This window comes from Dermacentor silvarum, chromosome 4, assembly GCF_013339745.2.
Source record: "Dermacentor silvarum isolate Dsil-2018 chromosome 4, BIME_Dsil_1.4, whole genome shotgun sequence".
In the NCBI taxonomy this organism is placed as follows: domain Eukaryota; kingdom Metazoa; phylum Arthropoda; class Arachnida; order Ixodida; family Ixodidae; genus Dermacentor; species Dermacentor silvarum.
The window spans coordinates 184,610,110-184,633,498 of NC_051157.2; the positions used below are offsets into that span (position 1 = coordinate 184,610,110).

Consider the following 23,389-nt stretch of genomic DNA (forward strand, 5'->3'; position numbering starts at 1 on the left):
ATAAATTATAGCAAGAGCGCAGCCATCGCAACATTTTGTACTGCAGCGGTGGCAACGGATGCCGCCTTGCTTTCCAACGCCTTTTGCGTACGTAAATGCTACGTGGTACGTTAAACTCGATAAATAGCGTGTGTTGAGATAGCGCACGCAATCCGTAGGGGTAGGGTTAGGGTAATTGGAGATCGCAGGGAGAGGCCTTCGTCCTGCAGCGGACATCAATATAGGCTGATGATGATGATATTGTAGACCTATCTGTGTGTTGTGTAATCTTGTAGACATATCTGTGTGTTGTGTTGAGAACCTAGGTACAAAGAACTGAAAGATGTGTTGTTATGCTGAAAAAGAAAGACGTTGTTACAAATATCAACAATGCACCAAATACGTTTTCCACGCCTGGTCGGCACTCGCAACCAAAGCGATTGCTAGTCAAAAACACTAGGGACGTCACTAATAAAACGACTTAGCCGCACACGAATACGTTTCAGCCTAACCTGGCTATTAGTCACTTCAGTGAAGGGAGGTTGGGGACTTGCTGCGAATGAGGTTTCGTAAGGGGCAGCGACTGTCGGCTGTGTTAATCGCAACACTTAGGGCTGCACAACGAATGCGGTGTCTACGGGGAGGCTCGTTTCGTGTAGAAGCCGCATCGCATGCGTCTTGTACGACGCTGCTTGCGCCTGCAGGAGTCCCGCCGTGTGGGACCCCGAGTTCGTGGAGAACTTTCTGAAACCCGAGCTGGCCTCGATGCTGTGCCTGCTATACCCGGCGTACCGGGACAACGCCCTGGCCCGGAACCTGCTGCGAGACCGCATCGTCGAGTGCGCCCGGCTCTCCTGTCAGTCTCGTTGCCTCACACTGGTGGACATCCGAAGCCGCTCCTGTGACCTGACGCGCCTCGACGAGATCCTGCTGAACGCATTCTTTAAAGGTAGGCTTCTTGTGTACCCCTTGAGTGAAGGAATGACGGGTCATTGCGAATTGCGCTATATTTTTACCTCATGAGGGAGCCAATGGAGACTATCGGCATTCATATATACGGTCGAGGTGTGAGTTGCATGGCGAAGTGAACTGGCTCCTGGAATGTCGATGTAAAGAACGACTAATTCAAGCATTGCACACACACACACGCACACCCTCTCTCTCTCGCGCGCGCACGCACGCACGCACGCGCACGCACGCGCACGCACACGCGCACGCACGCACCACCACCACACACACACACACACACACACACACACACACACACACACACACACACACACACACACACACACACACACACACACACACACACACACACACACACACACACACACACACACACACACACACACACACACACACACACACACACACACACACACACACACACACACACACACACACACACACACACACACACACACACACACACACACACACACACACACACACACACACACACACACACACTTAGAGGGAAAGCGTGAAAGCAATGATAAATACTAGCGGGTCAACTTCATTTTGGCATGTTACGCGAAACTCGGCATGCGACAGTGCTTGAGAAAGTTCGCTATGACCCAGAATGAAGCCTTGACTGAACGTATATGGATGGCTCTGACAAAAGCACTGATTCAGGTCATTCGCGTGATTTTCTGTTGCCGGCAACTTGTTTGCATAATTGACGTCGGTAAAGTAGATGGCACGTCCAGAAAGGAAATGAACGCCCGAAGGATACTTGTTGTGGCATTGCTGGTATCTGTTCATGGACACATCTATAAAGGAAAGGTCAAGCGTTAAACGAGCCCCCCCCCCCCCCCCCCTTTTTTTTTTCTCTGCCGGCAATATTGTGAAGCGATAAATGACGTTGTTTCATTTATTTTGAAAATGACGCCACAGTAAAAAAAAAAAAAGAAATCGTATACGAAAAGATACGAGAACGCAAGCACCGACATTGTTGAAATTGCTTAAATTTCAGCCCAAAGGCCCGAGAGGATCTTGCGCTACAACCAAATGAAGAAGGACCTTATGCTCACCATCGACTGGAACTGTCCTGATGTGGCGATGTCGCAAGTCTTCTTGAAGGATCCGTCTTGTAAATTCCAGGTGAGCAACACAGGGGCGCTGACGTGCAACGGTAGTATGCGGTTACCAGTGAGCCACTCCTATCTATAGGTTAGTTACGTGCATAAAGTGGCTCACAAAAGCGCCAATCAAGAGCACAAAACCGATAACGGTAATTATCATTCACTGAAGGATCACTGATGGAAGTGTCGTTGAAAAGAAAAGTGCAGAATCATTGCATTCTACCGGTGCTAACATATGGGGCAGTAACTTGGAGGTTAACAAAGAATCTCGAGAACAAGTTAATTAAGGACCGCACAAAGAGCGACGGAACGAAAAGCGGTGTGGATAAGAGCGGTGTGGACCAGAGAGGAAACGGGGATAGCCGATATTCTAGTTGACATTAAGAGAAAAAAAATGGAGCTGGGCAGGCCATGTAATGAGTAGGATCGATAACCGGTGAACCATTAGAGCTACAGAATGGGTGCCAAGAGAAGGGAAGCGCAGTCGAGGACGGCAAAAAGTAGGTGGGGTGATGAAGTTAGGAAATTTGCAGGAGCAAGTTGGAATCAGCTAGCGCAAGACAGGGGAATGAATGAATGAAAAACTTTATTTTGTGAGCTTTTAAGCGCATGCGCCGGATGAAAGTGGTTCCCACTTCACGGGAATCCATATGCTGTTCTCGCCGCCTGGCCCCTGGTTACGAGCCAACGCTGGTCTTCCAGGGCGGGGCTGGACAGCAAGATCTTCCATCGCTCTCTAAGGGGTTGGATGGGTAGGGGGATCATGTTGGGGTTAGGATTGGTGAGGAGTGGTGGGTGTTGTTGGCTAAACTTGCATTCTGCTATCATGTCTTGGAGTGTACCTGGCTCGTGACACACAGGGCATTCTTGCCCGTACTGGCTCGGGTACATGCGGTTTTGTAATCGGGGGTGGGGCAACGACTCTGTCTGGATCTGCCTATATGTTGTCTGCTGCTCCCTCGTTAACTTGAGGTGTGGCTCGGGGAAGCTCTGTCTCCCGTTTCTGTAATTATTCCACTATGTCTTTGTACGTGACCAGTGGTTGGCTCTTTGCGTTCTCCTCTTCCCTCTCCGCGGCTGCGGCCCGGTGTGATAGCGCTCGGGCCTGCTGGTGGGCAAACTCATTTCCCTCCACTGCGGAGTGGGCGAACCCAGATTAATTCTATCTCTTCCCCTTTCGGGGGTTCCTTGCCTTTGAGCGCCCGAAGTACCAACCGGGACACCCAGCCCGACTGTAAGCTTCTATACACTTGTTGCGAGTCTGTGACCACTCTGGTCCTGCTTTGTATAGTGAGGGCCAGGGCAATTGCCAGCTCTTCTGCTTCGTCGACGTTGTTTGTTTTTACCGTCGCGCACGTTAGCAGCTTTTCTTTGGTTGTCACCGTTACGGTCGCCCAGCTTTTTCCTCTGTCTTTGGAGGCGTCTGTGAAGCGCGTGCCGAGCTCGAGCACGAGCGCAACCCGAGAGGCTCCAACGAGCCAGCTACGGAAGAAAACGACCCCCTTCTGCCCAGCCAGAAGGGGGTCGTTATCCCCTTCTGCCCAGCCAGCAGTCTGTTGTAAGCCTTTGCTCTGGCCTCCCGTCTGCCGCTGTGGTGTGCTGGGCTCATGTTCTTGGGGAGTTGTTTTACCTTGATGGCTTCTAGCCAGACGTCTGATAGTTGTCCTCGCTCCGTCTGTCTCGTCTCCTCCCAGCCGTTCTTCTTCAGGACTCTTCTGCCGGCCTTCGTTTGACTTAGGCGATGCTTCTGGCTGGTAATTGGAGATCGCAGGGAGAGGCCTTCGTCCTGCGCCATGTGGCTTTGCTTTTTTCTTCTTTGCCTTGACTCTTGTTCTACGCACCGTTTCCAAAGTGAACCGGTACGAACATGTCAAGCTTGCTCCTATTTTTAAAGCGAAGCTTTATATGGCTAGGCGAAACGAAAAAGCCTCTGTTAGTCGCCTGTCCACAGAAAACTATCATCATCAGCATTGGCTCGAGGGTCGTCGTTTTCTTCCGTAGCTGGCTCGTTGGAGCCTCTCGGGTTGCGCTCGTGCTCGAGCTCGGCACGCGCTCGTGCCACTGCTCCCGCGTTCGTGGTCTTCTTCCCAGCTGGCTGCGTTGCCGTTCATAATTCCAGCGTAGAATTTCACTTTTCTGTCGTCGTAATGGGGAGGCCGCGTTTACCGGGGTATGAGCCGTTGCTTAAAGGGTGTGAGCCATTCATTGTCTTACGTTACGGACATATTTAATTTTGAAGCAATTTAATTTCGAAGAATCGCAAGCGGCAATGGCGGGCGAATGCTGCTAACCGACGCCGTCGAGCAAACTCGAGACCTCGAACCCAAGCGACAACGGCGGACTGCGGGCATACCGTCAGTGACGTCGTTCACTCCGTGGCAGCCGAACGTGTGTGTAACCTCATTAAGAAACACAAAGACATAACCAATACTTGAGAAATACTTGAATGAACCGTCGGGATTAACCCAGTGATAAACACCGCGGCCGCGCGTTTCAGTTTCGCTGGTTAACCATTTGTCCGGAGTGCTCGGGCGGCGATTTTTTAAGGAGCGAAATTTGTTGGGATGGCACAGCAAGGTGTGTGATACGTCGAGTTTTCAAAATGAATCTAATTGTTTAGGTTATTTATGCGTATAACTTTAGTTTGAACGAAATACCGCATAGCTTGGTTGAAGGCGCTCTCTCTGTCTGACCTAAGTTAAGGGTAGTAGTAGACTTTAGGTTTAAGTAGTTTAGCAGCGAATTGACTTTAAAGGTCATACCTAGTTGAATACATTCAAACTCAATCATGATCAAGGTGGTTGAAGGAACTCAGCTGCGTTCACTCCTGGTTCATGTGGTGTTTTTTTTTTTATTTGCTTCGAAGAACATCTGGTTCGTAACACTTTATGAGCTGTACTTTCATGGCTCTGCGGTTACGACAGGTGGACCGAGACATCTTCGAGGAGGCCCTGGTTCGTCCAGGCCGTGAGGACTTCGTGCATATCTTCCTGGAGCGGGGATTCCGCGTCCACAAATACCTGACGCCCAGGAGGCTCAAGCAGCTCTTCAAGAAAGTCCAGGGAGAGCAGTTCTTCCGCTCTGTCTGCTGGGAGGGTGCCCTGGGACGCAGCCCCGTAGGTGATATCTTCGCTAGAGCTAATTTTGATGTTCAGTGCATTGAGGATGCTACTTGACTGTTTGCACGTGTCGCGAGTTCATCGACACATATAGCGCTTGCTGCCCGCTACTTTGCGGACGCATTTTTCTGCGATAGCCATTATATGGACACTCCAGGCGCATTTCTGCCGCCGTCGTCGCCGTGATGTTCCGTATGTGCCGTGATGTTCTGCCGTATGCTGTATGCGCGAGTGAAAGTGTGCCAGGGTGAGCCGACGATGATGGCTCAATCTCGTGGGCGCAAGGGAGAAAGGCGGGGAGGAAGCGCGCCGTCCTCCGTCGCGCGCAAGGTAGCGGGGGGAGGGCAAAATGGGGGTCGGGGCGTTCTGCTCCGACGGCGGCTGCTTACGGCGCGGCCGCGCGGGCATTATCTTGAAAGCGATCTGCGATGGGAACAGAGTGCGCCGAGTGCTGACAGCTTCGTGTGCGCTGTGTTCTCGCCGCTTAGTTCGCGTTAAGTGAGAGGCAGCACGAAGGTCAATGCGCTCGCTGCTGCGGCCGCACTTGCATTTTGACGAGTGTGCGTGGTCATCGAGTGAGATGTGTTCATGTTTGCTTGTGCGCACGTGACACCTTGCTTGTTAATTTAGTTAGTAAGTGAATGTTTACAAGTTTATACGGCCGATAAAACTACTATCGTTACTTCGTATAGCCGTCTACTAATTTGCTGTAGCAATCGAGGCTTCGACTTTCGAGCGAAACTGTGACTTTTTTACCATAAACCACCACCACGAATTGGTCGAGCTGGTGTGAGAACAACGTGATGCGGTCGATGGGGTGCCGGAACCGCCTACGTTTCCTATTCGCCTCGTTCCTACCCTACTAAGCTTATAACGCTTCTAGAGGGGCTTCCATTTCCGAGTAAGTTTCAGTACACAGGTTACTGTCTACTGACGGAACAAGACACGAAACGGTTTCGCTATCTAACCAAGTAACAAATTGATTTACAAGAGCAACCTAGGCGTTGGTTTGGTGTGTGTTAAATGCGAAGCATTTCTTGGCAAACATTTGCCACTTTGAAAGTATCTATCTATCTATCTATCTATCTATCTATCTATCTATCTATCTATCTATCTATCTATCTATCTATCTATCTATCTATCTATCTATCTATCTATCTATCTATCTATCTATCTATCTATCTATCTATCTATCTATCTATCTATCGTCTGTCTGTCTCTCTATTCTGCGAATCACTGTGTTACTCCGCCGTTGATCGTCGCCTGCTCTCAAAAAAGCCGCATATCGCACGAAAGCCGAAGCATCTTGATAGCAAATTATGGGACAACTACACGAAGTAAGGTTGGTGGTTGTATTGGCCGAAGCTGTTTGACGTGCCGTTGGTTTCTTCAGTTCCGTTGTAAGTGATGAAGTATTTTATTTTTTCCGTTTCGATTATGTACACCCGTGAACAAAAGTATGCAGACCACAGGGTCGCCGAAAAAAGTGAATTCCTTCGTAATTAACAAGGATAAACTGGAATTGGTGAGTACACTGAAAAGTTCGCAATGCCAAGTTTGGACTGCAGTCCTCAATTTCAAGTTGCGTTCATAGGCAGAGGAAAAAAAATCGGCTTTTTCGCGTGGCCCCTGGTCCGTATATTCTTGCTCACGGGTGTACGTGTTTGGCGAACGTTTTGGACTATATATAGCGGGTAGGAGCAAGGCGCTGCCCTCTACAACATATATCGGTGAAGTGACCAAGCGACCTAAGAAATAAATGTACTACGTAGAACCCCGCTGTTACGTTCCCAGGTGCTGCGTTTTTCCGGCTGTTACTTCGTTTTCGGCCGGTCCCGGCACAGCTCCCATAGAACCCAATGCATTGGTAACCCCGCTGTTACGTCGCAACTGTGGCACCGTTCCCGCATCATACGTTGCGAACTGCCACCCCGCGCCGGCCCGAGCGGCCATTTTGACTTTTCACGTCGCTTAGCTTGGTTGCTTGACGATGGCATTGGCCGCCGAAAGTGCCGGGGGCGACACTTATGACGTATTTTCGGTTTCCGCCAGCAAAAGTATGGCCCTTGAGATCCGTATTTGCTATCTAAAGATGGTGTCTATGACGCGTTGCGGCCCTAAAATTGGTTTTGGCTCATAGATGTTCCGTATAATGTCCAAGGGCGATAACGCCATCGCCGCGCGCCGTATACAGTATGTGCGAGTGAAAGCGTGCGAGGGGAGCCGACGACTGCGTCTAAATCTCGCGCGCGAAAGAAAGAAAAGCAGGGAGGAAGCGCGCCTTCTTCCGTTGCGCTCGAGGCACCGGCGAGGGGGAGGGATAGCGGACCTATATAGGGATTTAAACGGACCGCGTCGTGCTCTGGCATCAACTGCGTACTGCGCGGGCCGTATCTTGAAAGCGATCTACGTTGGGGGCAGAGTCTACGCAGTGTAGCTGCGTCGGCGGCTCGTAGCTTTGTGCGTGCTGTGTGTTCTCGGCGCTCAGTTTGCGTTGAAGCGATAGACAACCGCACGAAGGTCACTTCGCTCGCTTCAGCAGCGGCGCTTGAATTCCTCACATCGGCGTTTGACAGCGCGTGTCCGCGCTCATCGAGTGTGATGTGTTCATGTTTGCCTGTGGGCGCTGACACGATGCTTAATATAGTTAATAATCGAATGTTTAGAAGTTTATACAGACGATAAAACTACTATTCTTACTTTGTATAGCTACATGTCTACTAATTTGCTATTGCAGTCGATACTTCGGCTGTCTGGCGAAACTACGACTTTTTTTCACGCGTAAGAATTAAAATAATATTTTGTGCAGTTCAACACTACTCCCATTTCTCAATTTTTCTGGTTTCCTGGCTCTTGCGTTTCCCGGCTCTTACGTTTTTTTAACGGTCCCGTGAAAAACGTATCAGCGGGGTTCTACTTACTTAGCTGTTTACCGCTTGGAACAGCATTTTTTTGCAAGGTAACTTATGTAAACTTAGTTGCGTCTCTTAACCTTAATTGCTTGCTCAGAAAATTCACGTCGGTGGAGCTTGTCAGGATCGAAATCGTGCACATCGAACGCACATGTCACAATCTTTATGAAGCGAAGCTAGGCGGCTTTTTTTTTTTTTTTTGCTGAATTCTTGGTTCATGTATGCGATATTTGCCGCTTGCTCTGATATTTTCACCAAACGTTTTCTTTGCTTTCTAAATAGGACTGATTGTAGTTACCTACTTCTGTCTGGATTTTGGCCAATCCCCTTGGCGTGTATGCGCCGTCCTTAATGGAGACGAAGCGCCGTTCTTAGAGAAGAACCCAACTAAACCTCTTGTCGTCTGCTCCGTTGACCTGTACCTACGTAACCTAGTAACATTGTTCTGTACCAACGTAACCTTTACTATGCATGTTTGTATACAAACATCACATCTATAAGCGTGTCCATTTACCTCGCGTGACACAGTTCTCCAAGCTGGGCAAGCACTTTGTTGACACCGAGCTGAACTGGCTGATCGAGACGCTGACAGGCCTGCACAACTTCGTGGACAGCCAGGAACTGTCCATGAACGCGGCGGGCATCTACACACTGGACCCCGGCGCGGCCGAGCGCAAGGCCTTGGCACTGCTGGCGCTCTGGTGCGCGTTTACGCAGCGCACCGCGCTGGGCAAGCGCCTGTGGCAGTGCTGCGACCAGCCCATCCACCTGGCGCTACTGGTGTCCATGACGTACGGACGGCTGGCCAACCTCGTCCACGAGGGCAACACCAAGAAGGACCTGTCGGACGCCTGCGAGTGAGTGCGCTGTGTTTGGACCTCACTGTGTGTCTTTGTGCTCGCTCGTTAAAGGTGTGATCGTCTAGTTCGCGAATGATATATAGATTGACATCCGCAGGGAGACATTTAGCGCGTTTCTTATTGCGATAGCAATTATATAGACACTCCGAGCGAATGTTTCATATAAGGTCCAAGTGCAGTAACATCCTATCTTACCCCGCGCATCTTGTGCTGTGGGTACGATTGAAAGTGTGCGAGGGTGGGACGAGAAGGTTAAGCGGTCAAGCTGGATTCATACGACGGATGTAATCGCGGACGTATCAGTCATGTGTCATGTGACGTGCATGGGGTCACTTGGCAGGTAGCATTCACACGACAGAGGATGACAGCGCGGACGGAGCAACTCTGACTAGTGCAAACTCGACGGGGCTGATTTGGCTTTCCACCGTATCACGAAGCGTCTCGCGCGGAACGAGAGAGCGCCGCGGGAATGGGTCACGTATGATCATGTGATGCGTAATGCGCAAGCGTAAATCGTGATTTGTTCTGCCGCGGGAATACAACTTTATGGCGCCTTAATGCGCGCCCAATGTTGGAGGTAACCTACATGAACAAGCGCGCGCTACGGTAGGAGAGCTCTAGCCCGGGGGTGGCTGCGCATGGCTGTCCGCGCATACGCGGCCCGCGCGCCGTATCTTGGAGGTAACCTGTGGCAGGTGCAAACGTTGAGGGCGAGCTGAGATGGCCCTTCGTGCGCGCTGTATACTCGCGCGTTGAGTGTTCGAGGTAGCGTAAACTCAAGCTTTGGAGGCGCGGTGAAGCGAGAGACAGCTCGAAGAAATCGCTGCCCTCCCTGCTGCAGGCGCTCTTTATTACGCCAGCGATGTGACAGCGAGTGCTCGCGGTCATACAGTGAGATCTGTTCATCTTTGCCTGCGCGTGCATGACACCATGCTTGTTTGGAAACTACGATACTTACTTCCTGTAGTTGCCTTATACTTTGCTGTCGATGTCAGTGCGTCGCCTTTCGGATGAAACGGCGACTGTTTTTGAGAGCGATGACTCTACTACTCCAGGTACAAATTCAGAAAACGCCTGGTTCCGTAAACCTGGCCTTCAAGCTCAGCCAAGATCAAACTGGGACTTAGCCTGCCACTAGCGGCGGCTGCTGCGTACATATATTGAAAGCGATCTGCGATGTATACAAAGTGCGCCGACTGCTGGTAGATTCGTATGCGCTGTGCTTTCGACGCTTAGTTCGCGTTGAAGCGAGTCGTAGCATGAAGGTCAATTCGCTGCCGCGCCGAGTAGCGCTTCTGGGTGTTGTCTTGTGGTGCAATTGTAGATGCTGTTGTTGCTGACGGCGCCGAGCAGCGTCTGTGTTCTCTCCCAAAGCAAGCAAAGCCGTGCTATCACGCCTCTTCACAACCACAATCTCTCTCGACAAACTTACCGCAAAATTTTAACAGCGGAGCTTTTTAAGGTCATGGTTGATCCCTACGGAGCGATGGGGTTCGCAGTTTCGAGCGAAGTGGAGAGAGTGTGAAATGGGAATAGGAGGTGCAGAGAGAGGGAAAGAAAGAGAAATTAAGACCGAGAGCGAGAGAGAAATAAATAAATAAATAAAATAAACTTTTTTGGCGAGGCGAGATTCGAACCCGGGTAACCACGGTGCGAAGGCGAACGTCATAACCACTAGGCTATAACCCCCCCCCCCCCTTTTTTTTATTGCCGGGCTATACACTAGGCTATACACCCACGCTTGCAGAACATGCATTTATGGGAACTATGTGATTGCGTTGTACCGACGATTGTAACACACATGTTATGGGCGAGAGAAAAAGAAAATGAGAGACAGACACAGAGAGAAAAAAGAAAGAAAGAGACAGAGAGAAAGAAAGCTAGAGAGCCCGGTGTACGAACATTTAGGTGCTGACACTGCGCGCGCGTGAGCGTCGAGATTATGTTCGGCAGCGCGCGGGCGCACCGAGTAGCTCTGCTGCGATCCGATAGATGGCGCCGCGGTCAGCGGTCCCAGCTTAGCGGCGCCGGCGGCTTGACATTGCTCTGCCTCCCCTAAATTTTCGCTCATAGTGGAGTGAGTAAAATTCAAAGCGTGAAGAAAATTCGTTATTTCACATTAAAGTGGTAAGTGCACCAGGCTTAATGCTTCGCTAAAATGAAGGTTCCTTGTGCAGGGCGTGGATGTCGTTAACACGGATCAATCGGGCAGCACTCAAAGCCCACTCAAGTTACGCTCGCGCGCACAATTTGTTTCGTCCGGTCTAGCCGTTCATCCAAGCATAAAAAAAATAAACGCGTTAGCCCACGTGCTACCCCTCGATCAGAAGAAAATAGTGACTGCACCGGAAAATGTTGTGTTTCATGCTTATCGCTGCTTCCACACACTCAGAAAATCTTTCAGTCATCGTTGCGCGAATTCAATGTGGCCGCGATATAAATTAAGAAATGAAACGGCGCAAGCTTGCGAAATGCAATGCACTAGCGCAAAGTGGCTGTTCATGGCTAGAACTTAAGATGAGAATGCACATCAGCTATGTAAAAACTCTTTCAAGTGGGAATTTATTAGTCGGGACGAAGGCAGGCGTCTATCTTGCATTAGAGCATCACTAATACAGTTTACTGGTGAAAACCAGAGCAAATTCCTTTTTTATTCAAATTCCACTTAACAGACCGTGTATATTATTCATTGGGCTTTCGTCCATTGAGGACTGAGTGGCTCTTGCAAGATCTAAAAAAAGAGGTGACTTTCTTTTTTCTTAAATTGCATATGAGAATGTGCCAATGTAAGCGTGTTTGACAATGCATGCTACAGCCTGTCCACAAATACACTTACACCCACCACACAATAATCCCATAAATCTTTTTTTTTTGTTGCATAGACAAAATACGAAAAACTTGCGCATGAAGCAGCTCGATAATTTTAATAGGGGATAACCATCCCAGAAGCTTGCGGTCTCGTACACTCCCACAATGGAAAAATGTTGCATAAAAACATGCAAGCGTGTAAATACACCGCACGCGCATTGTAAAAAACAAAATTCAGTAGCCAGGATGGAACAAATTTGAAAATCAGGCACACATCTGCACAGAAAACAGCAGTATTTTACAGGATGCACAAAGATTTAAATATATGCAAATGTCACGTAGCTGGACAGAACCATAGTAATGTTGTTGCCGTCCCTTGGAGATACTCAATTATTTTTTACATTCCGCGTAATTAGATAATTAGTCTTATTTATTGATCAACTTCTAAAATATTATAATTAGATTAATAGTGTCAATGAGAAAATAGCAGAGCAACATGAAAGACTGCCGATACAGCTTTCTATTGCTCAAACGCGCTACGTAGGAGTGTTTTTCCGAGCGTGAAAGAAGCTCACGAATACACGCAAAGTGCCTCAAGCGGCCAGTCGCGCGGCAATATTGCTGTATTCGCGGGTTTCGTTCACGCTTGGAAAACACTTTTATGTATCATGTATTGAGCAACAGAAAGCTATATTGGGAGTTTTCCATGCTGCTGTACAATTCTCTCGTTCACACTTTTTATCCAATTATAGCATTAAAAAAGTCGATGAATAAATTATGAAAATAATTATGTATTTAGGCGGAATGCAAAAAATAATCTGAGTATCTCCAAGCGACGGCAGACAACATTACCGTGGTTCTGTCCAGCTACGTGACATTTACATATTTTCAAATCTTGGTGCATGATAGTAAACCACCCAGTATATATCTTATACATGCCGCAAAATTTGCACAAACTGCTGTGGCACACAGGGGGTTCTCTCTTCCGCAGCAGCGGCTTTCGAGGTTTATTTGACCGTGTGAGGTTCTTTGGACAGTTCGGAAATAAGGTGGGAATCCTTTTATCGAGCGCTCCGCGTAATATGCCGTAGATATCGTATCCTCTGAAAAATGATTGGTGCAGACATGGTCGGTAGGCATTAGAGTTCGGTCTGCCATCAGATTTGCACAGCACCACTGCTCTAGACGACCGCTGTCGGACGGCGCTTTGAATAAAGGCACACGCTCCGCACAAGTCAGGTATCCAGAATTGAAGTTCGGAACGAAGCACTTTCTAGCCATTTCAAGTGCCCCTCAGAAGGCCGCTGCCGCCTTTGTCAAGGGCCCACAGCGACAATATCCAAGCACAAGCTCATGAAACGCACGCGAACAAAAAGCGTGCCTTATAAACAGCGCGGCCGCACATGCAAGCAGGAAGGCGAAGCAGCGGCAGCACGCGCCTTGCCGCCGGGGCTCGGACCGCATTCCGCAGCGCCCTCTACGACGGCGCCGACCGAGCTGTAACCGAGCCGAACATAATCTGGACGTGCGTTGTGGGGAGAGTGTCAGCACCTCTCTTGCTTATTCTTACACCGTGCTGGAGAGAGACGGGATTTGAATCCGGGTACTCACAGTCCGAAGGCGAGCGTCATACCCACTGCGCTATACACCCACGCTTGCAGAGCTCCGCTGTTTCATCAGATTTCACGAGCGTGGAACTGGCTTAATTTTTTTTCTAACGCGGTGCGCGTTGCATTCATGGCCGAAATGCAGAGATTTCGAATGCCGCTTTATGCACAGGTGTGCGACTAGCTGCATACGCTATCGAGCACCTGTAGGGGCGGATATTTCACGCAAGTACCTGGCTGCAGTTTCGGTGGGGCCAGCTGTATTGCTATGCTAGGAAGAGTTGTGCAAACAAACGGACGAAGTAGACGGAAAGAGCGCAAGATATCAACTCGTTTTATTCGTTTCAAAGCTGCATATATAGACAATGTTCATACGTACCAAAAAAAAGGGAGGGGAGGGGGGAGAAGAGGAGATGGCAAATCAAGCCGGCCTCAAGTCAACAAAGACTGCGCAGAAAATTGTTTTCGGCATAATACAAGTCATGCGGCTCAAGAACAACTCTTGAGCATATGTTGTGGGAATCCCAAGGGCTAACGAGTAGCAACGGGGAGACAGCCTCTAGCGAAAGCCTCCGCGCGCATTGGTGTGCTGTGCTGTCCGGATCAGCCCCAGAAGATCAACTGTGGGCAGTCCAGCGGGCCGACGACGCCGCCAGAGCCCAAGGCAGGGTGAAGCCCACCCTATTAACTAGCCGGACGAAAATAACGTTTTTACCTACCTATACCTAATACAAGGCAACGTGTCGCTTTCGCAGTCACCGCCCTTTTCCTTGATGTAAAAAGCTTCTAAAAGCTCAGGGGCTATTTTAACGCGATTCTGTTTAAGGCCCCGTGTCGCAGAAAATCCGGCTTCGGCGTCGGCATTGGCGCCCGCGGCCGAGGAAATCATCCTCAACCACGCTTAGGTATGCCACACATTCTATCATTAATGTTGCTCATACCTTGTCTTGCATTCTTGGCGAGCCTATTCCTCGGAATTTTGAGAATGACAGTCTATAAACAAATGTCATGAAACAAAACACCCACAGCGCATGCCTTTTATGTTAAATCTTCTCAGACTGAAATATTATAAGTGCTAAACAGTAACAGACGATAGGTCCACGCAAGAAGCCACGTTTCTACCAGAAGGTTCGCCTTCATGCATAGCGTTCGCCACCAGCGTTTCCCGGTAAACATTGCGGTTACATAAGCTGCAGTGGCCAAGAAGCTTGACAATCAGTCAGGGAACTTTGAATGATATCACGTTCCATTCTTAAAGGCGAAGCTTAAGCGTCCTCCAAGTTTATTCTCCGCCTATTAACGTCACAATGCCAAGTTTGGACATGCAGTGCAAACTTGGCATTGCGAACTTTGCACTCGTCAGTTTCCTTTCGTGCCTCTGAATTACGAAGAGATTCAGTTTTTTCGGTGAGCCTGTAGTCCGCATATTCTTGCTCACTAGTGTACGACTGGGAATAATAGAGGGCAGGTGTCGAAACGAGCGACGATTCTTCTGAGAAGTTGCGTGCCGGACACGGTCTGTTGGAAGGTCGGCAGCCTGCCAGGCGAGACAACAAGGTGCACACCGTGAAACCTCTTGACGTACGTGACTCAGCTGCGGCTGTGTTTGACATCCCAGCGGCCTGCGCAGATCAGCCGCGGTGGCTCAGTCGCTATATATATGATGTGCTGCTGCTCAGCAAGAGGTCGCGGGTTTGCATCCCTGCCGCGGCGGCCGCATTCCGACTGGGTCGGAAATGCCAAAACACTCGTGCGTGCTGTGCTTTGGGTGCAATTTAAAGGGCCTCTAAGCAAAATTACGCACGCCACGAATCATTTTCGGAGTACATTCTTTCATAACTACTCGGCGCAAAGCTCCTCCCTGTTTTGACGCGGCTGTTGCGTGCGGCGTTTAGTCTGACAACGAGGCGGAGTCATTGGCAAAGATGATAACTGTCCCCCTTCCCCTCTCGGCTGGAGAAATCAAGATACGACAGCGCGAACGCCGCACGCAACAGCCGCGTCACATCAGGGAGGAGCTTTGCGCCGATCCTAACTCTCTTGCATGCGTAATCATGCGAACGACAATTTAAATTTGGAGTCGGATATCTCGGAGCACAGACACGCAAGAAGAATTCTTACAACTGATACTGTGTAGAAACACGACTGCCTGTAACTTTTCAAAACAAACATGCCTGCTTACTGCAGCCACTAAAAGGGTAATTATTCAATTTTAGTTAATTAAGCCACCGACATTCATAATTACGGCCTCATTCTTTGTCCCTCTGAGCGCATAACCTTACTGTAGAGGTGGTCTTCACGTACATCTAAGCGCCTAATTATAAAAAGAAAACCTGTCGGCTTAGCCTTGATCACCCTGTATATTAATTTCGCGCCGTAACCACAGCTTCGCTACATCAATGTGACCTTTGGGATTCCAAAGTATTTTCCCGAGTTTCGGTATTGTGGCAAAACAAAAGTTCTCCGAACTCACGAAGTTCAGTTAATCGCTCCTTTAATTAGAGTATGGTATAGTCAATTCTTAGTAATAATAAAAAATTCGTCGGCCCTTCTACTCCGTGAAGATGGTTAACCAGCGAAGCTGAAACGTGTGGCCCAGGTGTTTATTTATTTATTTATTTATTTATTTATTTATTTATTTATTTATTTATTTATTTATTTATTCGGGGGTATGAGACAGTCATATCACTGGGCTAATTCCGAGGGCTCATTAAAGTATTTCTCAATTTTGAGGTTACACAGACGTTCGCCTGCGACGGAGAGAACGACGTCATTGACGGTATGCCCGCAGTCCGCCGTTGTCGCTTGCGTTCGATGTCTCAAGTTTGCTCGGCGCCGTGGTTAGCAGCATTCGCCCGCATTGCCGCTTGCGATTCTTCGAAATCGCTTCAAAATTAAATCTGTCCGTTATGTAAGACAATGAATGCCTCATACCCCCATAAATGCGGCCTCCCCATTACGACGACAGGAGAGAAGGGAAATTCTACGCTGGAATGATGAGGGCAGCGGAGCCAGCTGTGGAAGACGACGACGACGACGACGAACGCGCGAGCAGTGGCACAAGCGCGTGCCGAGTACGAGCGCAACACCAGGGGTGCCAACGAGCCAGCTGTGGAAGAAGACGACGACGCTCGAGCAAATGCTTATGATGATTGTTTTCTGTGGGCAGGCGACGGACAGACCCTTTTTCGTTTCGCCTGGCCATATAAAGCTTCACTCCAAAAACTATAGCCTACGCCTAAGCAGACGCCGTCATAATTAATGATGTCATGGTAAGCTTGTTGCGGGGACATCAAGGCAACTGCGCCACCCATAGAGTTTCTAAATTACTATGGCGCCACCCGTTTTAAAGCGAAGCTTTATATGGCTAGGCGAAATTCCTCTCCACAGAAAACTATCATCATCAGCACTGGCTCGAGCGTCGTCGTCTTCCGCAGTTGGCTCGTACTCGGCACGCGCTCGTGCCCCTGCTCCCGCGTTCGTCGCTGTCGTCTGCTTCCACAGGTGGCTGCGTTGCCGCTAATCACGGCTTAAAGTCTCCCTTCAGCGGAGGGGGGGGGGGGGGATAGAGCGGTGAACGGCATAGCGCTAGTGTGCGCACACTCATACACGCTCATATATATATGTATATGTTGTGGGATCGCACGCGCATCCCGATATCTTCGGAGCGGCCGCGCGGTTATCATGCGATGATCACGTGCTCGCTCGTGGAGGGTAGCGGGGAGACCGCACGTATCGCCGCTCCCGCTGCTCTTCGCGCCTGGCCGCGAGACCGCATCCGAGGCACACTGTTCCCTCCTTTCCTCTTTTTAGATGCGAGAGCATCTTATGCTCGGGGCAGTGTCCGTTCTGCGGCGTCCGCACCCATACTGCGCATGCGCGCAACTCTCCCTCATTCTCCTCTCCTATGCTGGTGTGCGATCTCTCTCCCCTCTCCGCCACAGGTGCGGCGCAGCAAATCATTGCATATAACTCTCTCTCTCTCTCACTCCCTCTCTCTCTAAGGGTACGCCGGTAGGCGGTGCAAGTGTCGCGGCGCAGTAAAAAGCGCGCATTCGCTGTGCTTCCTCTCTGTGCAACGATGTGCGAAACGCCATGAACAACGTCAACGTCGGCGCTAGTTGCAGCTAAAGTCCCTAGATTTCCTGCTCTTTTTTAAGTAGCGACATCTACTCCGTTGGCCGCCATTATCTTCCTAGATAGCATGCGACCGTCAACGGCCGCTGCTATTACGCTGCTCGCAGCAGCGTGCAAGTGATTGCGGGGGAACAGCGTTAGGAAGAACATGGCTGCCGGAATGAGCGCGCCCAATGAGATTCGTCGGCGGTGCTTCAAAGCTTCTCGCTACTTAAAGAAACCAAAATATCTGGGACTTTAGTTGCAGCGACAGCGCCACCGCCGCGGAGCAGAGGAAGGCTCGGGAAGCCGAACGTAAACGTCAGCGTCGGCAAGCGGACCCCGAACTTCGGGATCGTCTTCAAGATACCCCGCGCACCGACGCTAGGAATCACGTACGATCTCTAAATAAAGACGCAACTACCCCATACAAACGTCTCCTCTCTTCTCAATAAATTCTCTTACTCTAACTTTCATTGGGTTGTGTTGCCAAGTGAAAGGAAACGAAACTCGATGCGCACCCCCCGCGATGCTTTCGCATCCCACCATGGTTGCCCGTAGTGTGAAATGATGTGATTTTTTGAACCGGAGAGACTTCCTCTCGGTCGCTCGGGGAGAAGCGCTATTCCCCCGATGCGTCGTTGTCTTTCGGCTGAGGAGCTTGCGACTATCCCATTTCAATTCAGCCGCGGAAACCGCCGCACGCCGTCCCCCTGCATCGCCCGGCATTTGTGAGCGACTGACCGCCCCAGGGCCCGAGCGCGGGTCCACGCTAGGTGAGCTGAACCCTTATCAGCCTCTTGTGTGTCTCCACTATTGTGTGGATCAGTCGTGTGGAACGCTCCGCCGCTGTGGTTTTATTGCGATAGCAATTATATGAACACTCCAAAGCAGATTTCTGCCGTCGGCGTCGCCGTTTCCGTCGCCGTTTCCGTCGCCGTGAGGATCCGTATGACGTCAAAGGCGATGAAATTGTCGCCGCGATGATAAGTGGTTCTTGAGGGAAAGGGAAAGGTTGGCGCTATCTTCTGCAGCCCTTGAGGGAGCACGGCTCAGCGCCAGTGCGCCGGACGCTGTATGTGCGAGTGAAATGGCGCGAGGGACGCGAGCTTTCACGGGGAGTGAACGCACGGTGGAGAACAAACGCGCGTTCGGCGCCGTGCTCCCTCAAGGGCTGCAGAATTAAGCGTCTCTTTCCTCCTTTACAATCACCATATATGTAGAGCAAACGCGACTTCTTTAGACACGCGAAGGCCGTGGGGGGGGGGAGGCGACGTTTAGCTGCGACACAAAATGCCTATTTATATAAAAACGTTGTGAGGCGAGAAGGTGGTAAAGACTTCCGACGCTGCTCGACGAGCGTCCCGTTATGCTCTCGTCGAAAACCTCCGAGCCGCCCCCAGAGGCTGGAACGCGGGTGGCGCTCGAAGACGACGGACTGCTCTCCGCATCGGCTCCGTCAATAATCTCCGATTATTGCGGTGCTTCATGCCATTGTCCCAAAATTCTGGACTCATCGTCACCGCCAAGTTCTCTGCTCCACCCGGATACCACCCGCGCCCAGGTGGGCCCATTTTTCGGCAACTTCTGCGTGTTTGATCTCCACGACGGCTCCCCGCCGGGCTTGACGTTCCGTTAGGCCTAGCTCCGCATCGCCCGGGTTTTCCCGGCGTGATGGCGGACGCCACCACGGTTACGGGCTATGACCCGACCTCACTTCGGGTCGTGACGATGGAGACCACCTCCTCGGACCAAGCCATGCCCTCGGAGCACGAGTATTTAGCCGACATGGTGAAACTCTGGCAACGGAAGCAATCCCAGGCCGCGGCTCCGCCCAAGGGCCAAGGGTCGCGCGCCGCCATCCTGCCACAGGTGGCTGCCTCCGGCTCGTCCACGCACCGCTCTCCAGACGGAACGCACACCGCACCACCTTCCCCGCCGAGGCATCAACCCAAGTGGCGACCCCGCCATACTCCTCGTCTCTCCCGTGACGACTACATCGTCGTGCTGAAGCCTCGCGCTCCTTTTGAGCTCAAGTCGGTCCTCCCGTCCGATCGTGCCGGCGACGCGATTCGTGCATACCTGGGAGAACACTCGTCCACCTCTTTCCACGTGTGACCAGTGTGGGACCAATACGTTCTCGTGTGCAGTGTCACCTCGTTACCTATGGCGCAGCGCCTACTTGGGGACATCCTGTTGCCGGTGGGAGACCAGCAGCTCCCTTTTCGGGGCCATGCCAAGGCGTCCGGGGAAATATGCCGGGGTGTCATCACCATCAACCCGGCTGAAACCCCACAGCGCATCAAATCAGAACTAGAATGGTCGCAAGGCGCTATCCTGGCGGTCCGCAAACTCGGTGACTCTACTGCAGCGGTGGTGACCTTCGAGGGCACGAAGCTCCCCCGCTTCATCTTCTACCACAGTGTCGTGGCCTACGTGCGCCCGTACAAGAAGACAATCCCGGCCTGTTCCCTCTGCGGCACCATTGGGCATCGACCCTCTGCCTGCCCCCGACCCACTCCCGGTCGCTGTACCCGCTGTGGCACTCAAGTCCAAGTGACTTCGGAAGGCCTAGCTGAACACGAATGTAACCCGACATGCCTTCTCTGCTCCGGCCCGCATGAAACCGGCGCTCGGGGATGTCCAGGGAAATATCGGAAACCTACACCACCATCGACCTCCAAGCCACCTGCACCCCCGTCACCGGGCACGCGAGCGGCTTCCCAATCCAAGCCTGGATCACGTCTCCAGACCCCGGCGAACCCACCGCCGACCACCTCAGTGCACTACCCGCCGCTTGTCGTGGCGCCACCTCAGGTGAGCAGCTGGGCAGGGATTACTGCTCCTCAGCCTCTCCCTCCCTCCCCCCCCCTCCTTCTCCAGAGCTCTCCGCTCTACGAAAACAGAACGCTCTTCTTCAGCGGCAAATCGCAGCTCTCACTAAGCAGGTGGCAACTTTCCAACTGCAACAACAGAAACCGGCAGGACCCCCCACTGCTGCCCCAGTTGTTAAACCCGTCGACCCTCAGCCTAGCCCTCGCGCTACGCCCACCCCGCGTACTGCCCCCGCTCCCCCGGCTTCGTACGCGGCGCCGGCTGCTCAACCAGTTACGGGGGCACCTCAGAGCCCTCTTTCTATAGACCACACCCTGCCGCTCGAGGACCGTATTACTCGTCTAGAAAATGTAGTCCTCTACCAAATTTCCACCATTAATGTACAATACATTGTAGCTGAGGTGGTTCAGGCGGTTCAGGCCTGGGCTCTCACCCAGTTCCGCGCCAGATCATCTCGCTCGCGCTCGGCCTCCACGACCAGCAGCTCTGCCCCGCGTCGACGCAAAGTTGCCGGTTCCTCTTCCCCGGCCCTCAACCCGGCTTCCATCCCCCTTCCTGCTTCGCAAGGCCAGGGGCAGGGCATGGAGGATTACCCATAAAATTTTGAATTTTCATCATGGCGACTCCTTCATCTACACATTCGCCATCATCTCAATTCGAAATAATCCAGTGGAACTCCAGGGGCTTCGGGAACAGGCGAAAGCGCTCGCATCTTCTCCTCTTCCTTCAATCTCGGGGCTCTCTCCCTTCCGTTCTTGCCCTCCAAGAAGCCGGTCCAAACCCTACCCTTTCAGGCTACTGCTCCTATATAGGCGGCACCACCACCAGTCTCCTCGTTCACAAATCATATACGGCTGTTCAGGTCGATCTAGACCTTGAACCTTCCCTATGATTACTGCATGATCTCCGTTCTTCCCCAGAAGCGCGGGGCCCAGTCAATCCATATTCTCAACGTGTACTGTCCCCCGCACCTTCAACGGGTCACTTTCGCGGAACTCTTCTATCGGGCTCTCCAAGCGGCGGCTCGGCAACCCCTTGTGGTGGTTGGAGACTTCAATGCACCTAGCCCACACTGGTGGTACCGCTATGAAAAGGCTCGGGGCCGCAAGCTTAAGGAGCTTATCTCTACTCTCGGTTTCACGCTGCTCACCGACCCAGCGCATCCCACACGCCTGGGAAATTCAGTGACACGCGATACCTGCCCGGACCTCTCGCTCACACGAAACATTAGACATGTTACGTGGGAGAACCTCGAAGACACTCTTGACAGTGATCATTTCCTGCTTTGGATTGCCTTCCCGACGCAGAAAATGCGCCAAATCCGGGGCCCAGCCCGCATCACGGACTGGTCAGCTTTTCGCACCACGCCTTTCCCCCTGCTCCCATCCCCGCAGGACTACCAGGCATGGGCATCATACGCCCTCCACACACATCAATCATACACCCGATGCATTTGTACCTCCACCTCAGCCCCCGCAGTAGATCCCCACCTCCTCCACCTTTGGGAGGCACGCCACAGCCTTACCCGCCGATGGCGACGATACAAGCTAAATCGTGAGCTTCGCTCCCGCATACAGGCGCTTACCGCGGAAGCAGCTGACTACTCTGCACAGCTTGCGGACACAAATTGGGTCGATACCTGCACGAAGGCAGCAGGTCAGATGAGCTCCAAGAGTACGTGGCGACTCTTTAGGAGCCTTCTGGATCCTTGCACTACCCGCGGGGAAACACAACGCCAACTTCGTCGCGCCTACTATGCCTACCAGGGCCCAACGAGCCAACTCGCGAACGACCTCTGCGACCGCTATCTGTGTCGTTCCGTCGACCCCAAGGGCCCGGAGTACGTCTACTCCTGGCTCCCTAACCCCGAACTCGACGCCCCCTTCACGCTTCCCGATCTTTGGGCGGCGCTGGCCAAAATGAAGCGAGGTACTGCCCCAGGCCGGGATGGTATTACGGTCACTCTCCTGGCCAACCTTCCCGACTCAGCATACCTCTCGCTCTTACATTTAATCAACACAGTATGGGAGGGAGAACCCCTCCCCGCGGAATGGACCACTTCGGTGGTCACATTCATTCCCAAACCCGGTAAGCCCGTCAGCATTGAGGCATTGCGCCCCATCTCGCTCACCTCCTGTGCAGGCAAACTCATGGAGACCATGGTCCGCGACCGTCTCTCCGCATATCTAGAAAGGAAAGGCGTCTTTGCTGACGCGATGTTTGGGTTTCGCTCACATCTGTCGGCACAGGACGTCCTTCTCCAACTCCAGCACGACATCATTGTACCTAATACTATGCGCCGCAATGACAAAGCCGTTCTGGCCCTCGATCTCCGAGGCGCCTTCGACAATGTCAAACACAGTAGTATCCTTACCAACCTTAGCACCACGAATTGCGGATCTAGAGCTTTCGGGTACATCTGTGCATTCCTCTCACATCGCACCGCCTTCATCCGTATCGACTCTGCAGAACACGGTCCGTACCCACTAGGCACCCGGCGTACACCACAGGGAGCGGTCCTCTCACCGCTCCTTTTCAATCTAGCCATGCTCCAACTTCCTTCGCTCCTTGCCCAGGTAGAGGACACACACCACGCTCTATACGCAGATGACATTACCATCTGGACCAACTCGGGCTCCCCCGCACTAATTGAAGACCGCATGCAGCGCGCGGCGCTTATTGTGGACACCTATGCCTCATCATGCGGCCTGGAATGTTCCCCTACCAAATCATCTCTTCTCTCAATCTCACCTCTACCGCCACCTCAGAATATCTCCCGTCTGGCCCGATACAGGTCGTCTCAGAAATTCGCATATTAGGCCTCCACATCTCCTCTACTCTCAACCCTGGTTCTACCATTGCCCGTCTTCGACGCACTAGCGAGCAGGAGACGCGCCGTATGATTCGGCGCGTCTCCACCAAACGTGGCGGCCTCCGCGGCTGGCACTCCCTCCGCTTGGCTCAAGCGTTTGGGACCAGCAGAGTCCTTTACGCCACTCCCTACCTTCGCTTGCGGCGCCACCACGAGAACCAGCTGGACGCACTGCTCCGCTCGGTTCACAAGCG

General features: G+C 51.8%; 1 protein-coding gene across 1 annotated transcript in view; it reads left to right on the forward strand.

The window, feature by feature from the left end:
- LOC119450844 (transient receptor potential channel-like) overlaps positions 1–23,389 on the forward strand; it is a 144,531-nt gene that overhangs the window by 49,252 nt on the left and 71,890 nt on the right. The window contains 4 exon segments of the mRNA XM_037714337.2: positions 684–928; positions 1,958–2,085; positions 4,991–5,182; positions 8,626–8,954. Coding sequence (XP_037570265.1) covers positions 684–928; positions 1,958–2,085; positions 4,991–5,182; positions 8,626–8,954 — 894 coding nt within the window.